General features: G+C 35.0%; 1 protein-coding gene across 2 annotated transcripts; it reads left to right on the forward strand.

Moving 5' to 3' along the window:
* The first annotated feature begins 17,027 nt into the window (after positions 1-17,027).
* LOC132161892 (protein virilizer homolog) lies at positions 17,028-21,608 on the forward strand. Of its 2 annotated transcripts, none has more exons than XM_059572108.1 (7): positions 17,028-17,291; positions 17,520-17,608; positions 17,949-18,072; positions 19,953-20,613; positions 20,739-21,107; positions 21,189-21,293; positions 21,431-21,608. In XM_059572108.1, the coding sequence occupies exons 1-4, from the start codon at positions 17,217-17,219 to the stop codon at positions 20,517-20,519; spliced, it is 855 nt and encodes a 284-aa protein (XP_059428091.1). In that variant the 5' UTR covers positions 17,028-17,216; the 3' UTR covers positions 20,520-20,613; positions 20,739-21,107; positions 21,189-21,293; positions 21,431-21,608. The 2 variants fall into 2 exon arrangements, with proteins under 2 accessions (XP_059428091.1, XP_059428093.1); XM_059572110.1 differs by having other exon boundaries at positions 21,196-21,293.
* The last annotated feature ends 77 nt before the right edge of the window (positions 21,609-21,685 follow it).

Below are 21,685 nucleotides of genomic sequence, written 5' to 3' on the forward strand. Positions count from 1 at the left end.
TTTTAGTTGAAACGAAGCATTTTTGTCAATATAATAAAAACTAAATGTTCAAACGGTGTGGTATGTTCAAACGGTGCCCTTTTTGTCATGGCTCATAAAGACTGTATATCATCTTCTTCGTAGCCAACCTAATTTCTAAATCTCTGGACTCTAAATCAGTCTGAAATAGAGAAACTGAAAGTATGAGCCATGAGTGTCGGAGAATTGTTTGCCGCTTGCCAGCGCTAGTAATGTCGATTCCCTGAGGGTGGGCATCCAAGATATCCAAAAAAAAATCTCGGATACCCGCCCCGCTTTAACCTAAACCGCAGTTCATGCCTCTGTAACAATCTCATATAGCGGAAAAACTGTAATTATCAATACAAAAAAAATACTGTTAAAATACTTTTCTTTATACAAAAATACCCAAAGCTATGTCGTACAAGGCATTTATACAAATCTATCCAACAGTCTAAACTCTAGACAAAACTTAACCAACTTGGAATCTCTGTACATCTCAATATGAATCTCTAATCACAACTGCATAATTACCTTGATTTTTCCATTCCTGCAAGCACTACAAAAAACTGTGAAGTAGTGAGTCAATTGATTTCCGACAATATAAATCATTGTTGAATCATATATAGCAAAATGCTAGACAAGTTATAAAACCACAAAAATCCGTATTATTGGATATCAATATCATACTCAGTAAGTAAGAATACTTACAATGGATTACATGAATGGATCATCAAAGGTAATTACTTGAAACCCGTTCTGCTGCAGTTGGTCCATACCCATAACAATCCCTTCACTGACTTTCTCTCTCTCTCTCTCTCTCTCTCTCTCGCCTAAACTCTCTTTCTTCCTCTTTAGCTCTCTGTCTTAAATTTCCCATCTCACTCTCGGTTTCTCTTGTGTTCTTTCTTTCTTGTAGCGCTTGGTCTCGCCCTTTCTCTCTCTGTTCTGAGTAAACACTCTTAGAAAGAAGAAAGACCGAGTAAAAAGCGGAAGAAGGAAGAATATATGCAAGAGATGTGAGAGGAGATGAGTGGTGAAAATTCTGAAGGAGAAGAGCTCTATTTATAGGAGAAAATCAAACACTATTCTACCTTCAATTTACAATTATACCCTCATTTTACTATTTCACCAACCCTATACTATTTCACCAACCATATACTATTTCACCAACCCTATACTATTCTACCAACCATATACTATTCTACCTATACTATTCTACCTTCTTATTCTACCATCCTTATACCTACCATTGACTATCTTATTATTTCACCAATTACCATTCTCTAATTACCACTCTCATAAATTTTTCAAGAATTAATATCATTGCCTAATATGAATATTAATATAATCATAGCATCAAATTTAATACCTCTAAAATAAGACTTTAAAAATCTGGGGTGCTACGGCCTCCATCTCCCTCAGTTCTCTCAATTCTCTCAGTTCTCTTACGAGTTCACGAGTCATATACTAATAACCATTTGAGTCTTCTTCACACCTGCCTTTTCTCTCACCAAACACCGGTGACCACGGTAAAGAGATTTCTTGTCTGAGATACGCTCCCATAACAACCACCCTCTACCCTCTACCCTCTACCCTCTGCCAGCCACCATGCAAAGTATATGTCCCAATAAACCCTCTGATGCAATACCTAGAAAGGAACCTCTGGAAGATATTGACGAGTTTAAGAATATTGCACCCCTAATCTAGCCTAATCTTCCTCAATTGCGTCTTCATTTCGATGATAAAGAATTTGTAAGCTTTGTCTTTTAGTTTTTAGTTTTTAGTTTTTTCTTATTTAATCAATTGAGTTTTTTATATATCTAGTTTTTCTTTTTCTTTTTTGAATTTTCTATAGAGCTATGGAAGATGGATACAGCGACTTCGTAATGAACCAAAATTGGTAACTTAATGTAAAATCTGGGAATATGACCGTGGCAAGTTCATAGAATTTGGTTCAGGTGGCCGTAAAATTTCTTGAACAATTGCTCACAAAGTCCGATCAAATTATAAGTCGTCGTATTTTTGTGGTGACTTATATCGGAGAGTGCGAATATCAATAGAACCCGAGTTAAGAATTTGGTTTCCTTTTCTTCCAGTAAAGGATGACAGTCGATTTAGAGACGGTGTGATGAAAGACATGGTACACTTCCATTACCTTGTATCTTTTCTAATCAAGGCCACTTTGAAAACAATTGACCTTTGTGATTTTCCAGAAGACTTCCAATATTTCTTTTCTAGAATTTTTACCGACAGTGTGAGAAAAAAAATAGAAGCTTGTCTTTACGAGCTTTTCCATCCTATTTTCTTCAATAGCCTAGATAGAATTGATTTTATCCACGCAGTAGTTAATTTACGTGATAAAAATTTCTTTGTTTTTGACAAGCATATCGATCTACAAAGGCCAACATATAAGCTAAAGGAATGTTATGTCAAGTTAAGTAAATCTATCTTCCACAAGTAACTGGATTTCAGCCATGAAGGTGTAAATGAAGCAAAAATTGACAAGATTCCAACAATTATCAGAAACATCTACCATCATCATTATGAATTATATGATAATGAAGAGGTATTATATCTACTTTTGTCATATTTGAGATAATGAAATAATTGTGATTATTGCAATTTTTTCTCTTTGACAGTATATCCATGTTGAATCCGTCGAAAAATATCTTAATATGCTTTTTTCCGGCGATTTGTTCGAAAATATTGGATGCTATTGCTAGAAATTTTGATGATAGTTTTATGGATTTCCATGGTAAGTTTTTTATGACCCTAGACGATGCGACACGAGGCTTTCATTCCGAAAGCTACGATCCAAACACTCTTGTTTGGTAATAAACTCCTCCATACTCCTTTGCTATTTTCTTTCAAATTTCAAGCTCAAAGTTACAAATTTTGTTAGTTATGATATTGTTGTTTTTTGTAGTGGTGTTTGTCAATGTAGCACTTATGGGGGATGATTTTATAAAATCTCAGATGAAGCCTCAATGACAACAGGATGTTGAGGTGCTATTTTGCTGGATTTCAAAATGGACCGGCAGAGCTGGCTATGGCGGAATAAATCTTGAGAGAAGAGTTCAAGGAGGAAGTCTTGATAGAAGAGTCCAAGTGTTTTCTCTTGAAACAACGTTTGTTTTGTGTTGTGCTTAAACGTTTGTTCCAACTTTTTTTTTTCTTGATATGATGTCGTTAGGCTTAAGAATAGTAAAACTTAATTTAGATGGTCAATTGTTGTAACAGATATCCTGTTAATATTTTTTTACAGCACTGAAGCTCAAGCAACACCTTTTTTTTTTTTTCCCTCTCCTTTTAATTCAGTCCCTTCAATGCAGCACCAAACATTCTCCAAGTCAATGTTTAAAGTCGACGAGTAATATTTTTGTTAATGGGGGACACGATATGAAATGAAGCCCCATTATCAGAGTTTTCATGAAATTGTTTTGTTTTCCCTTATTATTTTATGTTTGTTGTGAAACAACATTTTGTCAAAGTTTTTTTCTTTCTTCATATTATTTCAGAAACATATTGTTTTATCCCCATATAATCATGTGCAACCTACCAAATCACTCTTCCAGACAGCTTTTGAATCATGTAAGTTATGCAGGTACCGTTTTATGTGACTGACGATGTAAGCAGGAGCATAAATATGCAGCCAAGTGACATGTCCGTAATGGTAAGTTGATGCTTACACCCCCCCATGTTTGCCAAATCCATTGCTGGTCAATTAACTTATAAAGTGAAGAACATTGAACAGGTAGAAGGCGACATTAGTACAAGCATATTTCTGCAAAGGAAGGTGAACAAGCAGATAATGGTACGTGAGCCTGATTCAGGACCGGCTCTTCCAAATACCATTTTGGATAATCTGGTTGTGAGCAAAGATGCTAAAATAAATGAGAGAGAATTTGGAAGTACAATGAATATCAATGCGACACGTTGCCCAGGAGATGCTAAATATAGGAAAATTGTTTGTACTCCCAAAGAGAAGCAGCCGTATAGAAGGGATCAGGCATCAATCAGCATGGCGCAGAAATTACAGCGTAACCATGACAACAGGCACATTAAGGAAAAAAGGGGAAGCTCTACTTCTGTTTTTCCCAAGGTAAGCTCCAATCTGGAATATTTGTATCTTATATTACTTATCAAAAAAAAATATGTATCTTATATTGTACTTGGTTGCACCAACATCTGTGTCCTACTATGTGGATCTTAACTCATGGTTAATTTTGTGACCTATTGGGGAAAAATATGAGCTTAATCACCGAGGTGCCGCAAGGCGATGCAACCCTCCGTGTAATGCCCGTTGGCCTCATGGAACTCGCAATACCGATTTGAGTTTTGATTCTACGGGGCCCCGAGAGGTCTTCGATACTCCGGATCCTTCTTGATCTCCATTAGGAGCTCGAAAATGTTGGCGTTGAGTGGAGTGAAGTTGTGATTACTAAAATTCTTCTTGAAATGCTTTGGGGCATCGAACCCTAGTAGATCTTCCTCTTCTTTTCTTCCAGCTTCGTAGGAGTCTTCTGGGCAAACCTCATTGCCTTCAAGGTCTCCTCTTCATTAATAAACTCCTCTACTTTGTCCAGTAGCTCTTGGAGGGTATTTGGTTGCCTTCTCGCGATCTTCCTCGCCACGGGCTCGTCGGGAGAGATTCCGTTGTAGACGGCGGAGAAGATTACACTATTTGTAGGATCTTCCACCTTCAGTTTCTCGGTGTTAAACCGAATCATGAATTCCTTTAAACTCTCCCCTTCTCATTGGTGGAGTGTCAATAGGTACCCGGACGGTTTATTCCTTTCTCTGGAACCCAGGAAATGGGTGAGAAAAATCTGAACTAGATCCTCGAAGGTAGCCACGGAATTAAGGGTTAAGCTTCAGAACCATTTCCTAGCATTTCCCGATAGTGTAGTTGGGAAGGGTCTGCATGCTATCTCGTTGGAAATGGCATGCAGCGTCAGATGCATCCGATAGTTTTTCAGATGCTCGGTTGGATCTCCGACTCCACTGCAGCTCAAAATTTGTGGTGTTTTGAACTTATGGGGGAGTGGATGGTTGATCACCTGTTTGGTGAAGGGTGTCTCCGTCCCAGCGAAGAGCTTGCTTACCACTGCAGTCTTGTACTTCTCTTTCTTCTCAATGACTTCTAGCTTGGTTTTAAGCTCTGCTAATGCTTTGTCTACCCCCCTTGCGGAGCCGTGATTGGTAGGGTTTCGCCGTTTTGCGGGAGTTTTCACCTTTGTGAGTATGGCTCTGTAGGAGAGGGCGACTCTCGCCTTTATGGCTGTGACCGTCAGAGTGAAGGTTCTGGTCATCAGAGTGATGATCGTGGTTTCTTAGCCCATCTAACTGTTCAGCTTGATTGACTTGGGATGGAGACGAAAATCGGAGCCGCAGCTCCTCATTCTGCTGGATCAAAAGTGCCATTTGTGCTTCAAGAGAAGCAGTGCGTTCCTTGTCGCTGGCATTCTGATGTGCCGGTGAGGGCCTCTGATTATCTTGCACCGGTGGTTCTTCGGTGCGAGCCTGGCTTCTTGACCTTGTATTCACCATTGCTGCGGATATTTGTTTTTGTAAGAACGAACAGTCGTTCCCATAAACGGTGCCAAATTGTTGAAGCAGTTTCCGGCACGGTGAATTTCAAGGGAATCCAAGTCTTCGAGCTACGCCACTCGTGGTCCGCCTTTCTGTTAGTCTTTTAGTAAATCTACAAAACCAAAGCACACGTTAAGAGGATACGCCGACTGTTAACCAACGGTTCCTCCTCCAATGCTTAAGTCAGTATGTGTATTAGCTTAGTATGCGAATTCGTGGTTCTTCATACCTTCGGAGTGAGGCATTTTATAGTTGAGCATGCGGAGGTGGTTATGATGGTCGGGAGGATGATCCAGGATTTAGGCGTAACGGCCGGAAGGGTTAATATTTGTGTTCCCTTTCTTTATCACCGGTAGGAGGCCATTACATACGTTGATCCGAGGATGGCCTGTACCTGCGAAGCGTCTTTAAGTGTAAGATCGTAACCGTCCCGGTGATCTTGCTAGGTGCGGGCTGGCTGAGCCTTGTAGATGTATCCGGTTGTTAAGTGCGGGAGGTTCACTGTGATAGGGGCCTAGGCTTTGGCTGTCCGAGTGCGTAGGGGACGACATCGTATTCATTGCTTTGTATTGGGCGCATTTGGTGAGCCCATTTGGATATACTGGGCTTTCTTGGGCTTGTGAGCCCTTGACTCGTGGGTTCGGGCGATGGGTTTATGTGTAACACTCTATTTCTTAATTCCTTCCACCTAGCAGCTACACACACCGCCACAACTTCCTCCTCCTTTTTTTTTACGCCACAACTTGCCCTTTATTATTATTATTTTTTTTCTACAATGGCAATAACTTGCATTATAATATCATTTTAAGCTCACATTTAATAATTAAACATTATTCCGCAATTAAATATAAAATGCAAGAATTGATATAAAATAAAGTATGATAATGCTTATTTTAATAGAGAAAACATGCACATTTAAGCTACTATCACACTTCTCAACTAGCTTATTGCTAGTCTTTAGCAATTCAAGCAACATAAAACTAAATACAAGAACAAAGACTCAAGAAAATAAAGAAAAAAAACATTATATATATATATATGTTGATGCACAGTTTTTCGAGGTGTAACGTGGCACAATTTTCGGGTGATGTCGCGGAGTCCGAGGATGCGTCAGGCTACACAGAGCAAACAAGAGGATTAGAGTCCCTCGTAGTGTTCTGGCGGGGAAACCCGATGCCCAAGTCAGTAATCTAATAGAGTGTATAAGCAACATAAAAGCTCAAAAGTATGAGTTGCAAAAATTCCCTGGTGCTAAAAGGTGACTTGCATTTTATAGGCATGGAGTGGAGATTGATTTCCCATATGCCTCAGCTCCCTTATCCCTCAATATCTGTTGTGCAATTATTTGAGAAGGATAGGGTTAGTTAGCAACTCCATGATCTTAGTAGCCTAAAATCACGAGATAGGTGATATGGCCTTCGTTGGGCGTTAGATAAGGATGCCCGAGTAATCCTTGGTTAGACGTGTGCAGCGTAGGCGCTAATAGCTACTTTACATCCTGATGAGTGTAGATAACCTTTTGAATTTGAATCATAGCCCATCCAGCTTGTATAGGGATAGCTGATATGTTAACTGGTCCTTATTGTAGATAGCCTTGTTGTGACATGACCGATCTACCCTCGACACTTGACTATTTTGCCCCTGATGAGTGATCTCGGACAGGGCTAAGCTGTCCGAAGCCTTATCGGGTTTGTTGACTTGCTAAAATTGGGCTTAGGATCCGTTGGGCCTTATGAAGCTGATCCATGACCCAACATATATATATATATAGAGAGAGAGAAAATTACAGTTTACCCCCCTAAAGTTGATAGTGTTTTTCAATTCGAATACTAAAGTTTCAATTTTTACAATCCACCCCCCCAAAGTTCCAAATTTTTGCAATTTGACCAATTATATCTAAAGCTTCTCATATTGTCCCTAATTTTTATTTTTTTATTTTTTATAAAAAATTAAAAAAAAAAAAAAAATTCGGGGTGGCCGTAGCCACCCATTTGGCCATCTGACCATTTTTGTAGCCCCAATTTTTTTTTTCTTCTTCATAAAAATAAAAATTATGGGCAATATGAGAATTTTGGGATAATATTTGCCGAATTAAAGAAATTGAAACTTTGTGGGAGTTGATTGCAAAAATTGAAACTTTAGTGTTTGAATTGAAAAACATTGTCAACTTTGGGAGGGTAAATTGTAATTTTCCCTATATATATATATATATATATATATACCTGATTTTCAAAAGCCGGAGAACGTGTGAGAGGCCGCCGAAGTTTGAGCTCGTGGTTGCCAGAGGGAGCAGCGGTGGTGATTGGTGGTGAGAGAGAGAGCCATTGAGAGAGAGAGAACGTGCAAAAGAGGACGGACGGTAGTGAGCTAGGTACATACGTAGTGAGAGAGACAACGCGGGTGAGAGAAATGCAGAGGGGAGGGCTATGTGAAGCACGGTTGGCCGAAGTTGAAAAAAAAATGGCAGAGCTGGAGATGGAGGACTGGTAAGCAGCGCGGAGGAGAGAAAGAAAGAGAGGGAAGAAGGAAAAAAAAAAAAAAAGAGGGAAGAGTTGCGCCTTCCCGAGGAGCTTCTTGACGTGTCAATATAGACACGTCTAGGGGTGTCAATGCGGGCGGTTTCTAACCGCTAACCGCCTAACCGTTATAACCGCCTAGCGGTTAGCAGTTATTGGGTTTACTAGCTGTAACCGCTAACCGCTAATCGCCTTTTTATATAATATATTTTTATAATTTTAATTATAAAAATATTTATACATATAACATAAGCACTTGATCATTAAATCACAATTTTTTTTAAAAAATAATTAAATCACAATTTGAGTATTAATATATTATCACTATAAATTATATGATTATATCATATAATCACTTGATTATTAAATCATAATTTTTTTTAAAAAATAATTAAATCACAATTTGAGTATTAATATATTGTCACTATAATTTATATGATCATATCACATGATCAATTGATCATTAAATCATTTGATTATATAATAACAAATTGTACATATATAATATGACATAATTCATAAGTATACCAATTCATACTAATACAACAATTAAATATCTAGAAACTTATTTTCAATGTATGTTATATATGTTATAAGTCTATATAAGTCTACATATGCATATGAATAATATAAATATATAATATCAATACTTAATCATATGATTCAATGACAATTCAAATACTTTATTCAAGACTTCAAGTGAATCATATTATTAATGTACAATGATGATATGATTCGTATAATATCAAATTAAGTAATTGACATTTGATTAAATAATGACCAATTAATGTGTTACTTATAAACACAATTTAAGTATTAATGTATTATCATTATATGTTGTGACAGTTGTTTGAATTCTGAACTTTTTTTTATATGTTGTGTTGAATTTTTTTTTTAATATGTTTTTTTTTTTTTAAAAAAAAAAAGTTAACGGGTTATGATTTAATATTTAAGAAAATTTTTTTAAAGTACAAGTAAATGTAAATTTTTGGTCAAATATTTTTGATTTTTCAATATGAGCTTTTTTTATAGCAATTGGGTCCAAGAAGACACTAAAAATAAAAAATGAGGGTAAGAAAAAAGCCCAAAAAGCCCAGAAAAGATGCCCAAAAATGCCCGAAATGCCCTAAAGAAAGCAAAAAAAAAAAAAACCAAATTTTGAAAAAAACGATTAGCGGGCGGTTATCTATTTCACTAACTGCTAACCGGCGGTTAACCGCTAACCGTTAACCGCTATGCGGTTAGTGAAATCTACTAACCGCTAAGGCGGTTACGGTTAGTGTGGCACGTCAAAAAGCTCTAATTAAATTCAATTATTTAAATTTTTTATTATTATATTATTTAAATTAACATATATTTTATTAAGTATTTCAATTATTTAAATTATTTTATTATTAACATATATTTTAATTGCATAATAGAGGAGTGTTACATATCCCAAATTTCTTTTCAAAATTTAGTTCTCAAATGATATACCATTTTATGACGTGTCCACATGTGACACGTCAAGAATTGCAAGATAAAATGATATAAATTTTCATTTATATCATTTTCTTTCTCTTATATAACCCATTATACATATATACTATAATACTTAAAACTAATTAGAGAATAAATAAATTAATATTCTAGATGTACAGATAATAAAATAAATTTTTTCGTGAGGGCTCAATAATCCACTCACCGAACATTGTATTTTGTGTTGGCTGAGTTCATGTGAGGTTTGCTGGTCTTGTAAAATAAATGTATTATGTATGTCCTATATATTTTTTAAAAAATTAATATGACTATCACATTAATATTACTAGAATGATTTATGTATGATAATATCATATCATATTAATGAAATGTTTGATTCATACGCATGTGATAATATTATTAATTGGCCGGTATACAATAGTATAATTATGATACTAGCTAATTGGCATGCATGTGATATATAAATATATATACCAATTAATTTATACTACTATGATAAAATTATTTTTTTCATACCAATTCAAATTTTAATTTTTTACTAACTAATTAATTTTAATTATAGTTAATTAACATTTTTGACGTGTCTAATAATGACACGTCAAAACTTTTTGACGTGTTTCATATGACACGTCAAAAACTTTTTGACGTGTCATATTGGACACGTCAAAAATACCAACTTAAATTTTTAAACTTTAAACTTTTAATTTATATCATTTATTTATTCTATTATATCATTTTTTTTCCTCTTATATAACACATTATCCATACAATATACTTAAAACTAATTAGAGAAAAAATAAATTAATATTGTAGATGTACAGACAATTAAATCTATTTTTTAATGAGCGCTCAATAATCCACTCACCGGCCACATATTTTGTGTTCACCGAGTTCATGTGAGGTTTGCGGGTCTTATAAAATAAATGTATTTTGTAGTGTCCCAGAATTTTCAAAGCTATTTAAATAGATTATTTTGATAATGATGTTATTTTAATATCCATTGTAGCTAAGGATTTTAATTCTTGGGAAATTTATGAGAGTGGTAATTAGAGAATGGTAATTGGTAAAATAATAGGATAGTAAATGGTAGGTATAAGGATGGTAGAATAAGAAGGTAGAATAGTATAGGTAGAATAGTATAGGGTTGGTAGAATAGTATAGGGTTGGTGAAATAGTATAGGGTTGGTGAAATAGTAAAATGAGGGTATAATTGTAAATTGAAGGTAGAATAGTGTTTGATTTTCTCCTATAAATAGAGCTCTTCTCCTTCACAATTTTCACCACTCATCTCCTCTCCCATCTCTTGCATATATTCTTCATTCTTCCGCTTTTTACTCGGTCTTTCTTCTTTCTAAGAGTGTTTACTCAGAACAGAGAGAGAAAGGGCGAGACCAAGCGCTACAAGAAAGAAAGAACACAAGAGATAGCGGACTTTAGAAATTAGTTTCAAAAGATATACTAGTGGTGTTAGTCATATTGGAGCAACTAGATTCCTTCATACCACTTTTAGCTTCAGTCTAGAGGTAAGTAAATTCACTACCCCTTCTAAAGTTACTTCATGTCATGCTATTTATTCATTCTTTAGTAAATTGTAAATGATTATTTTATTTACGTATTATGAAGTTATGTTGCATGCATGAAGGATTTCTAAAAGAATTATCTAGAAAGTTTCTATTTATTTAAACGCTTTCTAAGTACAACAAGTTTATATTTGAAAAGGTTTCCATTTTGAGAAAAGAAAGTTGAGAAATGATGATGATTATAAGAAAGAAAAAAGATGATAAACCCTCCTACATGTTGCCCTAAGATGCATCAAAAGAAGTACAAAGAAAAGTACAAGAGATGAGATAAATGTTTATGAAATGAGGGCACATGTATGGAGGAGAGTATTTTTGGCCCCAAGATAAGTAAGAATGAGAAGAGTTCGGTACCGATACTCGGATGGAGGCGAAACCACTGAAGGAGGCTATGCCAGAAGGTGGTATTCCATCAACAGACCGTTGAGTGCACCAAGAAAGAGTTAATTGACGGTCGGGCATGGCTGAGGCCACAGTTCAGTGCCATGGTCACAAGGACCCGCAACCCTCGTGCACAGGGGTAATAGTGTACATGGGCCCTATTATGAGAAAATGATACTATATTTTCAACGATGATATGCTATGATGATTTACAAAGATTATTTATAATGATGCATTATGATGATGATTTATAAAGATGATTTACAACGATGATCTATTACTAGATGTAATAGTATGTATATGTTACGGGAGATGCAACCGTACATACAGATATTATTATGGCTAGAATTATATTTATTTGCGAAAACGATTTTCAAAACTGAGAACAAGGAGTAAAACTATTTATGGTTGTGGATTTTACTTGCTGGGCCCCCTTTGGGCTCATTCAGTTTTATTTCTTGTTTTCAGGTAGAAAGGATGCTGGAATAGGAGGCCGGAATGGGGTGGGAATAATTATTAATTTTCAAAGTCTTTTCATATAAGTTATTGTAATGATATGATATTCCGCAACTAAAGTTTAATGTTTTCTAATTTCGCTTGTAATAAAATCTCTTGAATAATGTTTTATACATTTTTTGTATCCTTTAAAATCAAGTACTCTGATAGACCTTATAGATCTTTGCAAGAACTTTTGTTGTAAAAGAAGAAAAGTGGCAAACTCAGCCTTAACGGGCTGGGGATGTTACATATTTTGTATGTATTATATATTTTTTAAAAATTATTATGGCTATCATATTAATATTACTAGACTGATTTATGCATGATAATATCATATTTAAATTAATATTAATGAAATGGTTGATTTATAGTCATGCATGTGATAATTATATTAATTGGTATACAATAGTATGATTATGCATGCATATGATAATTAATATCATATATATGATATTAATTGGTATATATATATATATATATATATATGCCAATTAATTAATTGGCATGCATGTGATACGTACATATATACCAATTAATTTATACAAATATGATAAGATTAATTTTTCATGCCAATTAAAATTAATTTACTACATTATTTTTTTAATACATATTTTTTATACCAATTAATTCCTAATTTTTAATTATAATTAATTGTAATTTTTGACATGTTAGTTAGACACGTCAAAAACTTTTGACGTGTCAAAAGAACACGTAAAATTTTTTTGACATGTCTAACTAACACGTCAAAAATTTTTGATGTATTAAAATCTAACACGTCAAAAATGTTTTTTTTGACGTGTCTAGATAGACATGTCAAAATTTTTTGATGTGGCAAACTATTTGCCACGTCAAGAAAGGGCAATTTTTTTTGTAGTGAGGGTTTGGAATAAGAAGCAGAAGCACACTACTGCAACCAATGTGAGTTTTTTGCATAAGACAAATATTACTGATTGTATGATTTGCATAAAATTCAGAGACTTACACTATTTATTGTTAACTTGAAGGATGGAGGATCAACTTCAGTACTAACCATTGAAATCACAATAGCTAATGAAACAATATTGGTTTTCTTGCAACTGATGTATTTTTTTTAGTTTAGTTGGTTGTCATTTTACCAACATTATTTTCCTACTAACATTATTTTACAAATGTTAACAGCATCAACCCCAACATGTTGACATGGCACCAACAACATCAAAACGGAATGAACGTAGGGTTAGGAGGTCAAAAAAGGGTTCAAATATAAGTATATCATTTTGAAATTGAGCTACACTGTGTAAAGAACATTGTATGATTGAAATTTGGTGTAAGACTAATAAACTTCTTAAATTTGATGCTGGTTGGAGTTTCACAACTAGTGGGAGACATGAACAAAGGAGTAGAACATAACTAGACAGTAGCAACTCAGTAGGAGAATGGCAGGGTGACAACTTTTGGGAACTTTAAATATCACACTTCGGGAACTTTTGATAACTTTTTGTGCTATTTATTGTGTACTATATTTATGTTACCATTTCAAAGATAACCAAACAGGTTGTATAATGGTTTTATTTTGCTATTTGAATGGATAATGTTTTATGTTTTGGTAAGGTGTGTTTTGGCAACTACTGAGAAATTTTAATGTCACATATCTACATCTGATTGGATTTGCATTGGTTCAATCTGACCATTTGTTTAGTTATTTTATTTGTTTAAATACTTTTTAAGGATAGTTTCAAAAAAGCAACATTAGAAAAATGGGGACATTTTGGGTAATTTTTGTCGATCACAAATCACGTGAATGATAAATTAGAGTTTTTAATGCATGATCAGGGTTTTAATTGCATACATAACTTTCAAATGGAATATTGGGAATTTGGGTGTGGAATATGCCTAATATTAAAATTTGATTGTTAGTAGCAAAAGGTTAAAATGTTGAATGTTTTTTTTTCTCATGTATATGTTTATTAAACTAAGTATTCTCTAAATTCATGTTTCTTATTGAATAATTATACTATGAGCCTAATGCTTTCGACAAACATTTATTGCATTAAAACAAATATTTCATTATTAAATGATTTATGGTAATTTAGTAGATATAATCTGGATTATCATGTACGAAAGAGGTGGGCACACGAGTATAAAGGCTTGACCCTGTGGTCCAAATATTTATATTTAAGGTTAAATACTCTTTTGCCCCCTAGGGTTTCAACATTTTTTTTTTTTTTCTCCTTAGAGTTTTATTTTTATCACAGGAGGTACCTGTAGTTTTCATAAAGACCAAGATGATACTTCCGTTAAAATTTCATCCAAAACTTAACGAAATGCCACGTCATCACTAATCAAATGTTTCCACATGTCATATAATTAATTTTTTTAAAAAGATTAAATTTTTTATTTTTTTTTTCAAAAAAAAAGAAAAAAAATTTGGGGGTGGCTCTTGGCCATTTGGGGGGTGGCCGTGCCACCCGTAAACCTACTAGGGTGGTTTCGGCCACCCCTTGAGCTCAAGTAAGCAAAATTTGCAATGGAGGAGCTCAAGGCACCCAAATTTTTTCACAAAAATCCCAAACCCCACAAACCCAATTCTCTTAATTTTAGCACATATTTCTTGGCCTCACCAAATTCTTGGACTTTGAAGCACAAGAATGTGAGCATGGTGGGTAGTCGTAGAGTTGGTGCGGTTAGGGTTTCAACTACGGTTGCTGCAGTAGAGAAGTCATCTACGGTACCGGAGATCGTGTTGCAACCCATCAAAGAGATCTTCGATGCTATCACACTGTCGGGGTCCAAGTCCCTGTCGAGTCAGATTCTGCTTCTGGCTGCTCTCTCTGAGGTAGACAATCAATTGAATGCTTGTGTGTAACTCTAGTTTTCTTGTTCTGTAGTCAAGGAACTTGGTTTGGGTATATCTGGGTTTTTTGGGTGCCCTAGATAGTGTAGAAAAATGCAGGAGAGTTTGAAAATTTGATTGCATTTTAGGTTCTTCTAGCTCTTCTCCCCTCTCCCATGGCTAAAAAGGGTGTCGGCCACCCCCTAAATGGCCTAGCCACCCCCAAATTTTGTTTTTTTTTTTTGTTTTTTTTTCTTTTGAAAAAAGATAATTTTTTAATCTTTTTAATTTTTTTTTTAAAATTTATTATATAATACGTAACGACATTTTATTGTCGCTGACTTGACATTCCGTTAAGTTTTTGACAGAATTTTAACGGAGGTACCATCTTGGTATTTATGAAATCTACAAGTACCTACTGTTATAAAAATGAAACCTTAAGGGGAAAAAAATGAACTGTTGAAATCCTAAGAAGCAAAAGAGTATTTAACCCTTATATTTATTGTTTGGTATTTGATTCAATTGTTTTATAATTTACCATTGCAACCATATTTGATTGGTGGTCATTACAAATGGCATTGCTAGTAATATGGGCTACCCGAGGTCGGACGCAGTCAAGTGACTAGTTAATGATGGTATGAGCGCTTAACCAGAGCATCAATTCTGTATTACACATTTCATAAGACAAGACAAACTTTGTCAAAATGGGTTTAAGGGCTCAAATAGACTAAGAACGTACATGTTAATAACTGCTAACCGCATAACTGTTTTGGTGTGCAATTTTTGGGGTATGTAGAGGGAGTAATGCTACAAGTCTCTCTTGTGTGCCTCGTGAGTCCCTCAAAGAATGATGTGGCTATTAAAATTACCATTGAGTTTGTGATTGATTATTATTGGATTTTGATCAAATTGTGATTTTAATAGCTATATCATTCTTGGAGAGACTTAAGAGGGACTTATAAAATTACTCATGTAGAGGTGGTTGATAACCACTAACAACATCGCCGAATGCTTTTATAATGCATAATTTATATAGAAAATATTCCGAAAACAAAATAGGCACAAAAGGCTAATACGTACCCAACATGCTTATTAATTGATTATGTTTTCATCTAAAACACTCAAACTTTTTTTTTTAAAGGCCTGGACACAGTCCCAAAATCATCTAAAATATGCCCCTAAAGGGAGGCCAAAGGAAGGCTTAAAACACCAAAATAGACCCAAAATGCCCATACTTGAAAGCCAGTTGTGATATTTGGGTTTTGAATATGACATAGTTTTCTTTCAAACTTGGTCAGAAGAATTTATTCCAACATATTTTTATAATAATAACATGTGTCCTTTTTGTGAGTATTTTTTGAAAAGTGTGTTAGTTGTAGGAGTAAATCTGAAAATATGTTTGAACATATGAATCGGGAGTGTTTGGCAAATCCCTCAATCCTCTTGTTACTGTCCACACATCATTTTCTCAAAAAAATTAATATCAAAACATTGTAATTTTTTTTTAAATTTTTTTTATCATATAATTTACTTTTTATTACTATTCAAAGAAAAAGATCACTATTAAACAAAACTTTTACACTTTTCAATACGAAAAATTCATAACTTTATACCATCACATCAATCATTTTCAGCTGCACTAACAAACGGAAAAAGGGTTGCCAAACACACCTAATATTTGATAAGAGTTTTGAACATTTGAGAAATGAAAATAATTTTTAAAAAAGTTTTCAAAACATAACATATGAGATAAGATAACACAATTTAAAATATCAAAATTTTATCTTGAGAATTAAGAGTTTTTTTTTTTTTTTTGGTTTCTAAATTCATAGAGTAAAAATAATTTAAAGTAGCATTTTAAGTTCATTTCGTAAAACATGGTGCTTAATAGTTTGAATCTTATGCTCAAAAATCCCCGCACAATGACATTGATTTGTAATTAAGTTTTTTTTTTTTTGGTATAGAAAAATAACAAATAAGTTTATACAATTATACTATCAATTTTTGAATAGATTTGGCCGAGTAGGGACTTATTTATTATTTTTTCATTATAGAAAAGTTTTTAAAATATTTTTATACTAAAAAAGAAATAAGAGTAACCACGAAACTGATATTGCATTTTGCACCCCCACAAAGAAAAAAAAAAAAAAACATAATTGTAGACGTAAAAAAGGGGAGACAAATTGTTTCTTCCCTCTCAGAGTCCACTCTTTTCTTTCTTCTTCGTTCGGGGTCGGCAAACAAAACCTGTAAAACCCCCCAAAAACATGAGTCTCAGAGTGAGACACTCGAAACCCTAGAATTCAAATCCAACGCTTGCTTGCTCGGAGAACCCGATTCCAAGACACGCAAAAGCACCAAATGGGTCGACCCGAACCCTACGTCTTGTTCTCCCAGACCTTCAACCACCCCCATCTCGACGAGTACGTCGACGAGGTAACCTACTCCCACTTTCTCAGAGTTTCGTTTCCTTAGTTTCCAAATTAAAATTAAATTATACGGAATCGTCTTTTGTTGTTGTTGTTGAATTTTTATATGTTTTGTGTGATGCTTATGTGGCTCCCTAATGAGCAATTTAGCATAGGTAATTACTTAGCGCACTCTGTTTTACGGGCATGTTAATAGTTGAATGCTGCCTTTTGCTAATGCATTGTTCTTATCCAGGTATTGTTTTCTGAACCCATTGTAATAACTGCGTGCGAGTTCCTTGAACAAAATGCTTCCTCGGCTGCTCAAGCCGTAACGCTTCTTGGGTACGCGGCGCTTCTAACCTATATGATTGTTTTAACTTATCCGCTTTAATGAGTTAAACTATTATAAATTTGGTCCGAACTAACAAACTATTGATTTTTTGAAATAATTGTCCAAATGGGTTTATGTTAAATGTGGTGGTATGTATACTCCGGGTAAAAAAAGCTCCAGTTGTATTACAACATTAATATTGGGCTTAAGAAGTTGGGAATATAATTCAATTTTAGAAGTTTTTTTGTGATGTTTGAAGTATTGGCTATTGGAACAAACTTGCTCCTAGTCAGTATTTGATGATGCATGATAGGGATTTTGTTTGTAGTGACTATTTGAATTATTTTACAGGGCTACTTCGCCTCCTTCATTTGCTTTGGAAGTATTTGTTAAATGTGAGGGGGAGACAAGGTTTAGGCGTCTCTGCCAGCCTTTTCTTTATTCTCATTCTTCATCAAATGTTCTAGAAGTTGAGGTAATCTGATTTTTGTTGCCATTTTGCTAACTCATTTGTCTATTTATTCGAAACGTCATATTGCCTGCAAATTTCAGTAAATTTATGTCGAGTTCTATTTGTCTCTTATATTATTTTTACTTCGTGTGATATGTTTTTATTCTTTTTAATCATACTTATATGAATTTTGATTCAATGGGTCATTTGTATGTGATGGGAAAAGTTTAGGAAAAGGCTTTAACCACCTGCCTCTTTTCTGGGCGTCTGAAGAGTACGGACATGGTTATACTCTTGTTTTGTGGGAAATTTGAATACAGTATTGATCCACCCAGGTAGAGAGAAAAAGAGAGATCAAAGTGGCAGGAAGGCTGTATGAGATTAACATGCTTTCTGTGATGAACTTTGAACCGACCTTTCAGTGGTCAGTGGTGAGAGAGAGAGAGATCAAAGTGGCTGGAAGGCTGTATGAGATTAACATGCTTTCTGTGATGAACTTTGAACCGAGCTCCCAGTGGTCACTGGTGAGTAGATGGAATGATGGATTCCAGCTGCTGAGTTAAGGCTGTGAAGTTGGAATTGATGACAGGCAAATGGAGCAGATTGGATATTTCTTGGGAGTTAAGAGAAGTAAACTTATTGGGGGATTCGTGTGCAAGAATGTGCTAGCGAGTGTTGTGGGATCTGCATTTTCTTCTCTAAATGAAGTTTTACTTGTATTTAATTTGTGACATGGATGATATGTGTTCTTTATCCCAAACAGCATAAAAGATGTTAAGCCTCATATGTTGTATAACCTAAGCCAAATTGGTCATCAAGGTCATTGAAGGTTTTATCCTTTTTTGGGGATACAATAATGATGAACTACACCTGATCCCTGGATATCACTCCTTGCGATGGCCTTGGGATGGTAATAGAGAGTTTTTATTTATAAAAAGAGAAGGGTTACGTGAGTTTGGGGTGTAGGGATAATATATATGCTTTGGGGCTTTTTACCATATGCTGAAATTTTCAGAGGTGATGTTTGGATTTTCTCAGGCTTTTGCAACTCTTGAGATGGGTATTAGAAAGATGACTTTTTTTTTTTCCGAGGAGTTTAGTTTGTTAGGAATTCTAAGGAATGACTGGTTAGGAGTTTTGGACTTCGTGTGTAGTTGCTTTTTTTTTTTCAACATTAAATTTTATAAGGGTGTAAATGAAGTTTAATTATCCACCACCACGTGACTTATCAAAAAAAGAAAAAGAAAAAAGAATTATCCACAGCACGTGAGAACTTAGAATTATAAAATAATTAAATCTAGTTGGAGATTGGGAATTTGTTTGAGTAGAGGTTCTTTGATAATCTTTTTAATAAATGTTATTCCTCGCATTACAGTTTTTTGTAGATGTGGACTGCATATAAAGTCATCTCGGAAGACTATTTTTCTTTATAAATGGTATAGTTGTTTTCAATGAAGATGCATTGTATTATTATTATTATTTTTTTTAATTTCACAATTTTTTAATTCACAACTATTGTTGATGTCTGTTGATCAAAAGAACATATATTATCTTAGTGATATAGTCACTAAAAGCTGTAGACAAGCTGTATAGCTTGAAAATTGAATAGAAATCCATTTTGGTATAGGTGCGATAGAGTTCCCAATCAGGGGTCAATTTAGGCATTCCTTTCGATGGACTATCCCCTCAGTTTGCCTAGATATTTTGATTAATTTCTATTGTTGTTTGCCCTGTTAGACCCTTTTACATTTGTATTTTGGTGGATTTAATCACATATTAAAGAAGTCATAACTTTTTTACAGGCTGTTGTAACTAATCATCTGGTTGTAAGGGGCAGCTACCCTTTTACATTTGTATTTTGGTGGATTTAATCACATATTAAAGAAGTCATAACTTTTTTACAGGCTGTTGTAACTAATCATCTGGTTGTAAGGGGCAGCTACCGCAGTCTAAGTTTGGTCATTTATGGAAACACGGCAGAGGATTTGGGGCAGTTCAATATCGAATTTGATGATAACTCGCTGAGAAATTTAGTTGGTTCTGCTGAGGGGAAGCTTGAAGACCTCCCACTGGCTTTGCACTCAACTAACCTTACAATTGAGGAATCTATATCCTCTTTGAATGCGTTGTCCATTCCAGTTGCTCCATTGGATATAGCTATTGAGGTGAAGAGGTTTTTACAGCTATTGTTCAAGATTTTGGAGTTGTCGAATCTTGGGGATGCAGTACATGAAGTTGTAAGTACTGTGGTTTCAGCAAGCTCTTCATTTGTTACCAGTGAGTTACATTATGCTGCAGACAGTGAGAATAATCTTACATGGGGCAAGTCAAAAAGTGGTGAGGAGTTGCATGGTGTTATTGGTGAGGCCAGAGAAGAGCTTCTTCAGTTGTATAAAGTGTTTCAACATGAATTAGGGAATGGATTTGCTGACTTGTCGGCAGAATGCACTTTTCTTGATTTTGAGGGCTGATTTGGTTAATTCCAAAGAGTTGGTGGATATGTTTAGCCAGTACTTCAATTTTCGTGGCGACTCCTCAAATCTTGGACATCACCAGCTTTCACAGGTGATTTATGCACTATCTTCTTCTCTCATTTGTCATACCAGGCCAAAAAAAAGGGTCTCTCTCTCTCCCCTCTCTCCCCTTCCTGTTATTAATCTTCTCTACTCTAATCTCTTACATAATTTCAGAAAGAAAATGTTGTTCTGGGGTTGAGTGTGGCTCTCTTCTTGTGCTCTGGTAGAGAGAGCTGCTTTCACTTTGTCAATAGTGGAGGAATGGAGCAGCTTGCACACATTTTTTGTCATGACAAGCCAAATTCCACTTCTACCACATTACTGCTACTTGGAGTTCTTGAGCAGGCTACTCGGTATTCAATTGGGTGTGAGGGATTTTTTGGTTGGTGGCCTCGTGAAGATGAAAATGTCCCTAATGGTACTAGTGAAGGTTACAGTCAATTGTTGAAGTTGTTATTGCAAAAACCGCGCCATGATGTTGCCTCTCTCGCAACTTATGTCCTCCACCGTCTACGATTTTATGAATTTGCTTCAAGATATGAGGTATGCTTTGAGCTTTGTGTGCTTATCTCTCTCTGTCTCTCTGCTTTGTGGGTATCGTGTGGTAACTTGATTCCTTTCCAGTGTGCAGTTCTGTCTGTTTTGGGAGGTCTCTCTGCTGTTGGTAGGGTTGCAGGTGTTACCTTGAACATGCTTATCAATGCTAAATCTCAACTCAAGAGGCTCCTGGTCAGTTGGAATAGTTTATTGTATTATTTTCTGCTAGCATGTGAGACATGCAGTAGTTAGTACTTTAGCATATTGAAGTGTCAAAGTTTTGCAATATGAGATTCTTATTTAATGTTGATTGACAAGTATTAATGCAGAAGTTGATAAATTCACATGGTCCAATTGAAGATCCTTCTCCAGTGGCTCGCGCAAGCAGATCATTGATTCTTGGTCAAACAGAAGGATTATTGTCATATAAAGCAACCAGTACCTTGATTGCTTCATCAAATTGTTGCTTTTCAAACTTCGATATTGACTTGCATTTGCTGGAACTTCTTAAGGTATATTGGTGTATTATGTATGTATGTGTGTGAGTCTGTATATGTATGTTGAATGTGTGTAACATATATGCA

The sequence above is a fragment of the Corylus avellana genome, chromosome ca9 (genome assembly GCF_901000735.1).
Source record: "Corylus avellana chromosome ca9, CavTom2PMs-1.0".
In the NCBI taxonomy this organism is placed as follows: domain Eukaryota; kingdom Viridiplantae; phylum Streptophyta; class Magnoliopsida; order Fagales; family Betulaceae; genus Corylus; species Corylus avellana.

What these genes read in the sequence shown, in the direction of transcription:
- LOC132161892 (XM_059572108.1), top strand. Translation starts at nt 17,217, where the DNA reads ATGGGTCGACCCGAACCCTACGTCTTGTTCTCCCAGACCTTCAACCAC. An exon ending in TCGACGAGTACGTCGACGAG is followed by an intron (nt 17,292 to 17,519) that starts GTAACCTACTCC and finishes GTTCTTATCCAG; the next exon opens with GTATTGTTTTCTGAACCCAT. An exon ending in CAAGCCGTAACGCTTCTTGG is followed by an intron (nt 17,609 to 17,948) that starts GTACGCGGCGCT and finishes ATTATTTTACAG; the next exon opens with GGCTACTTCGCCTCCTTCAT.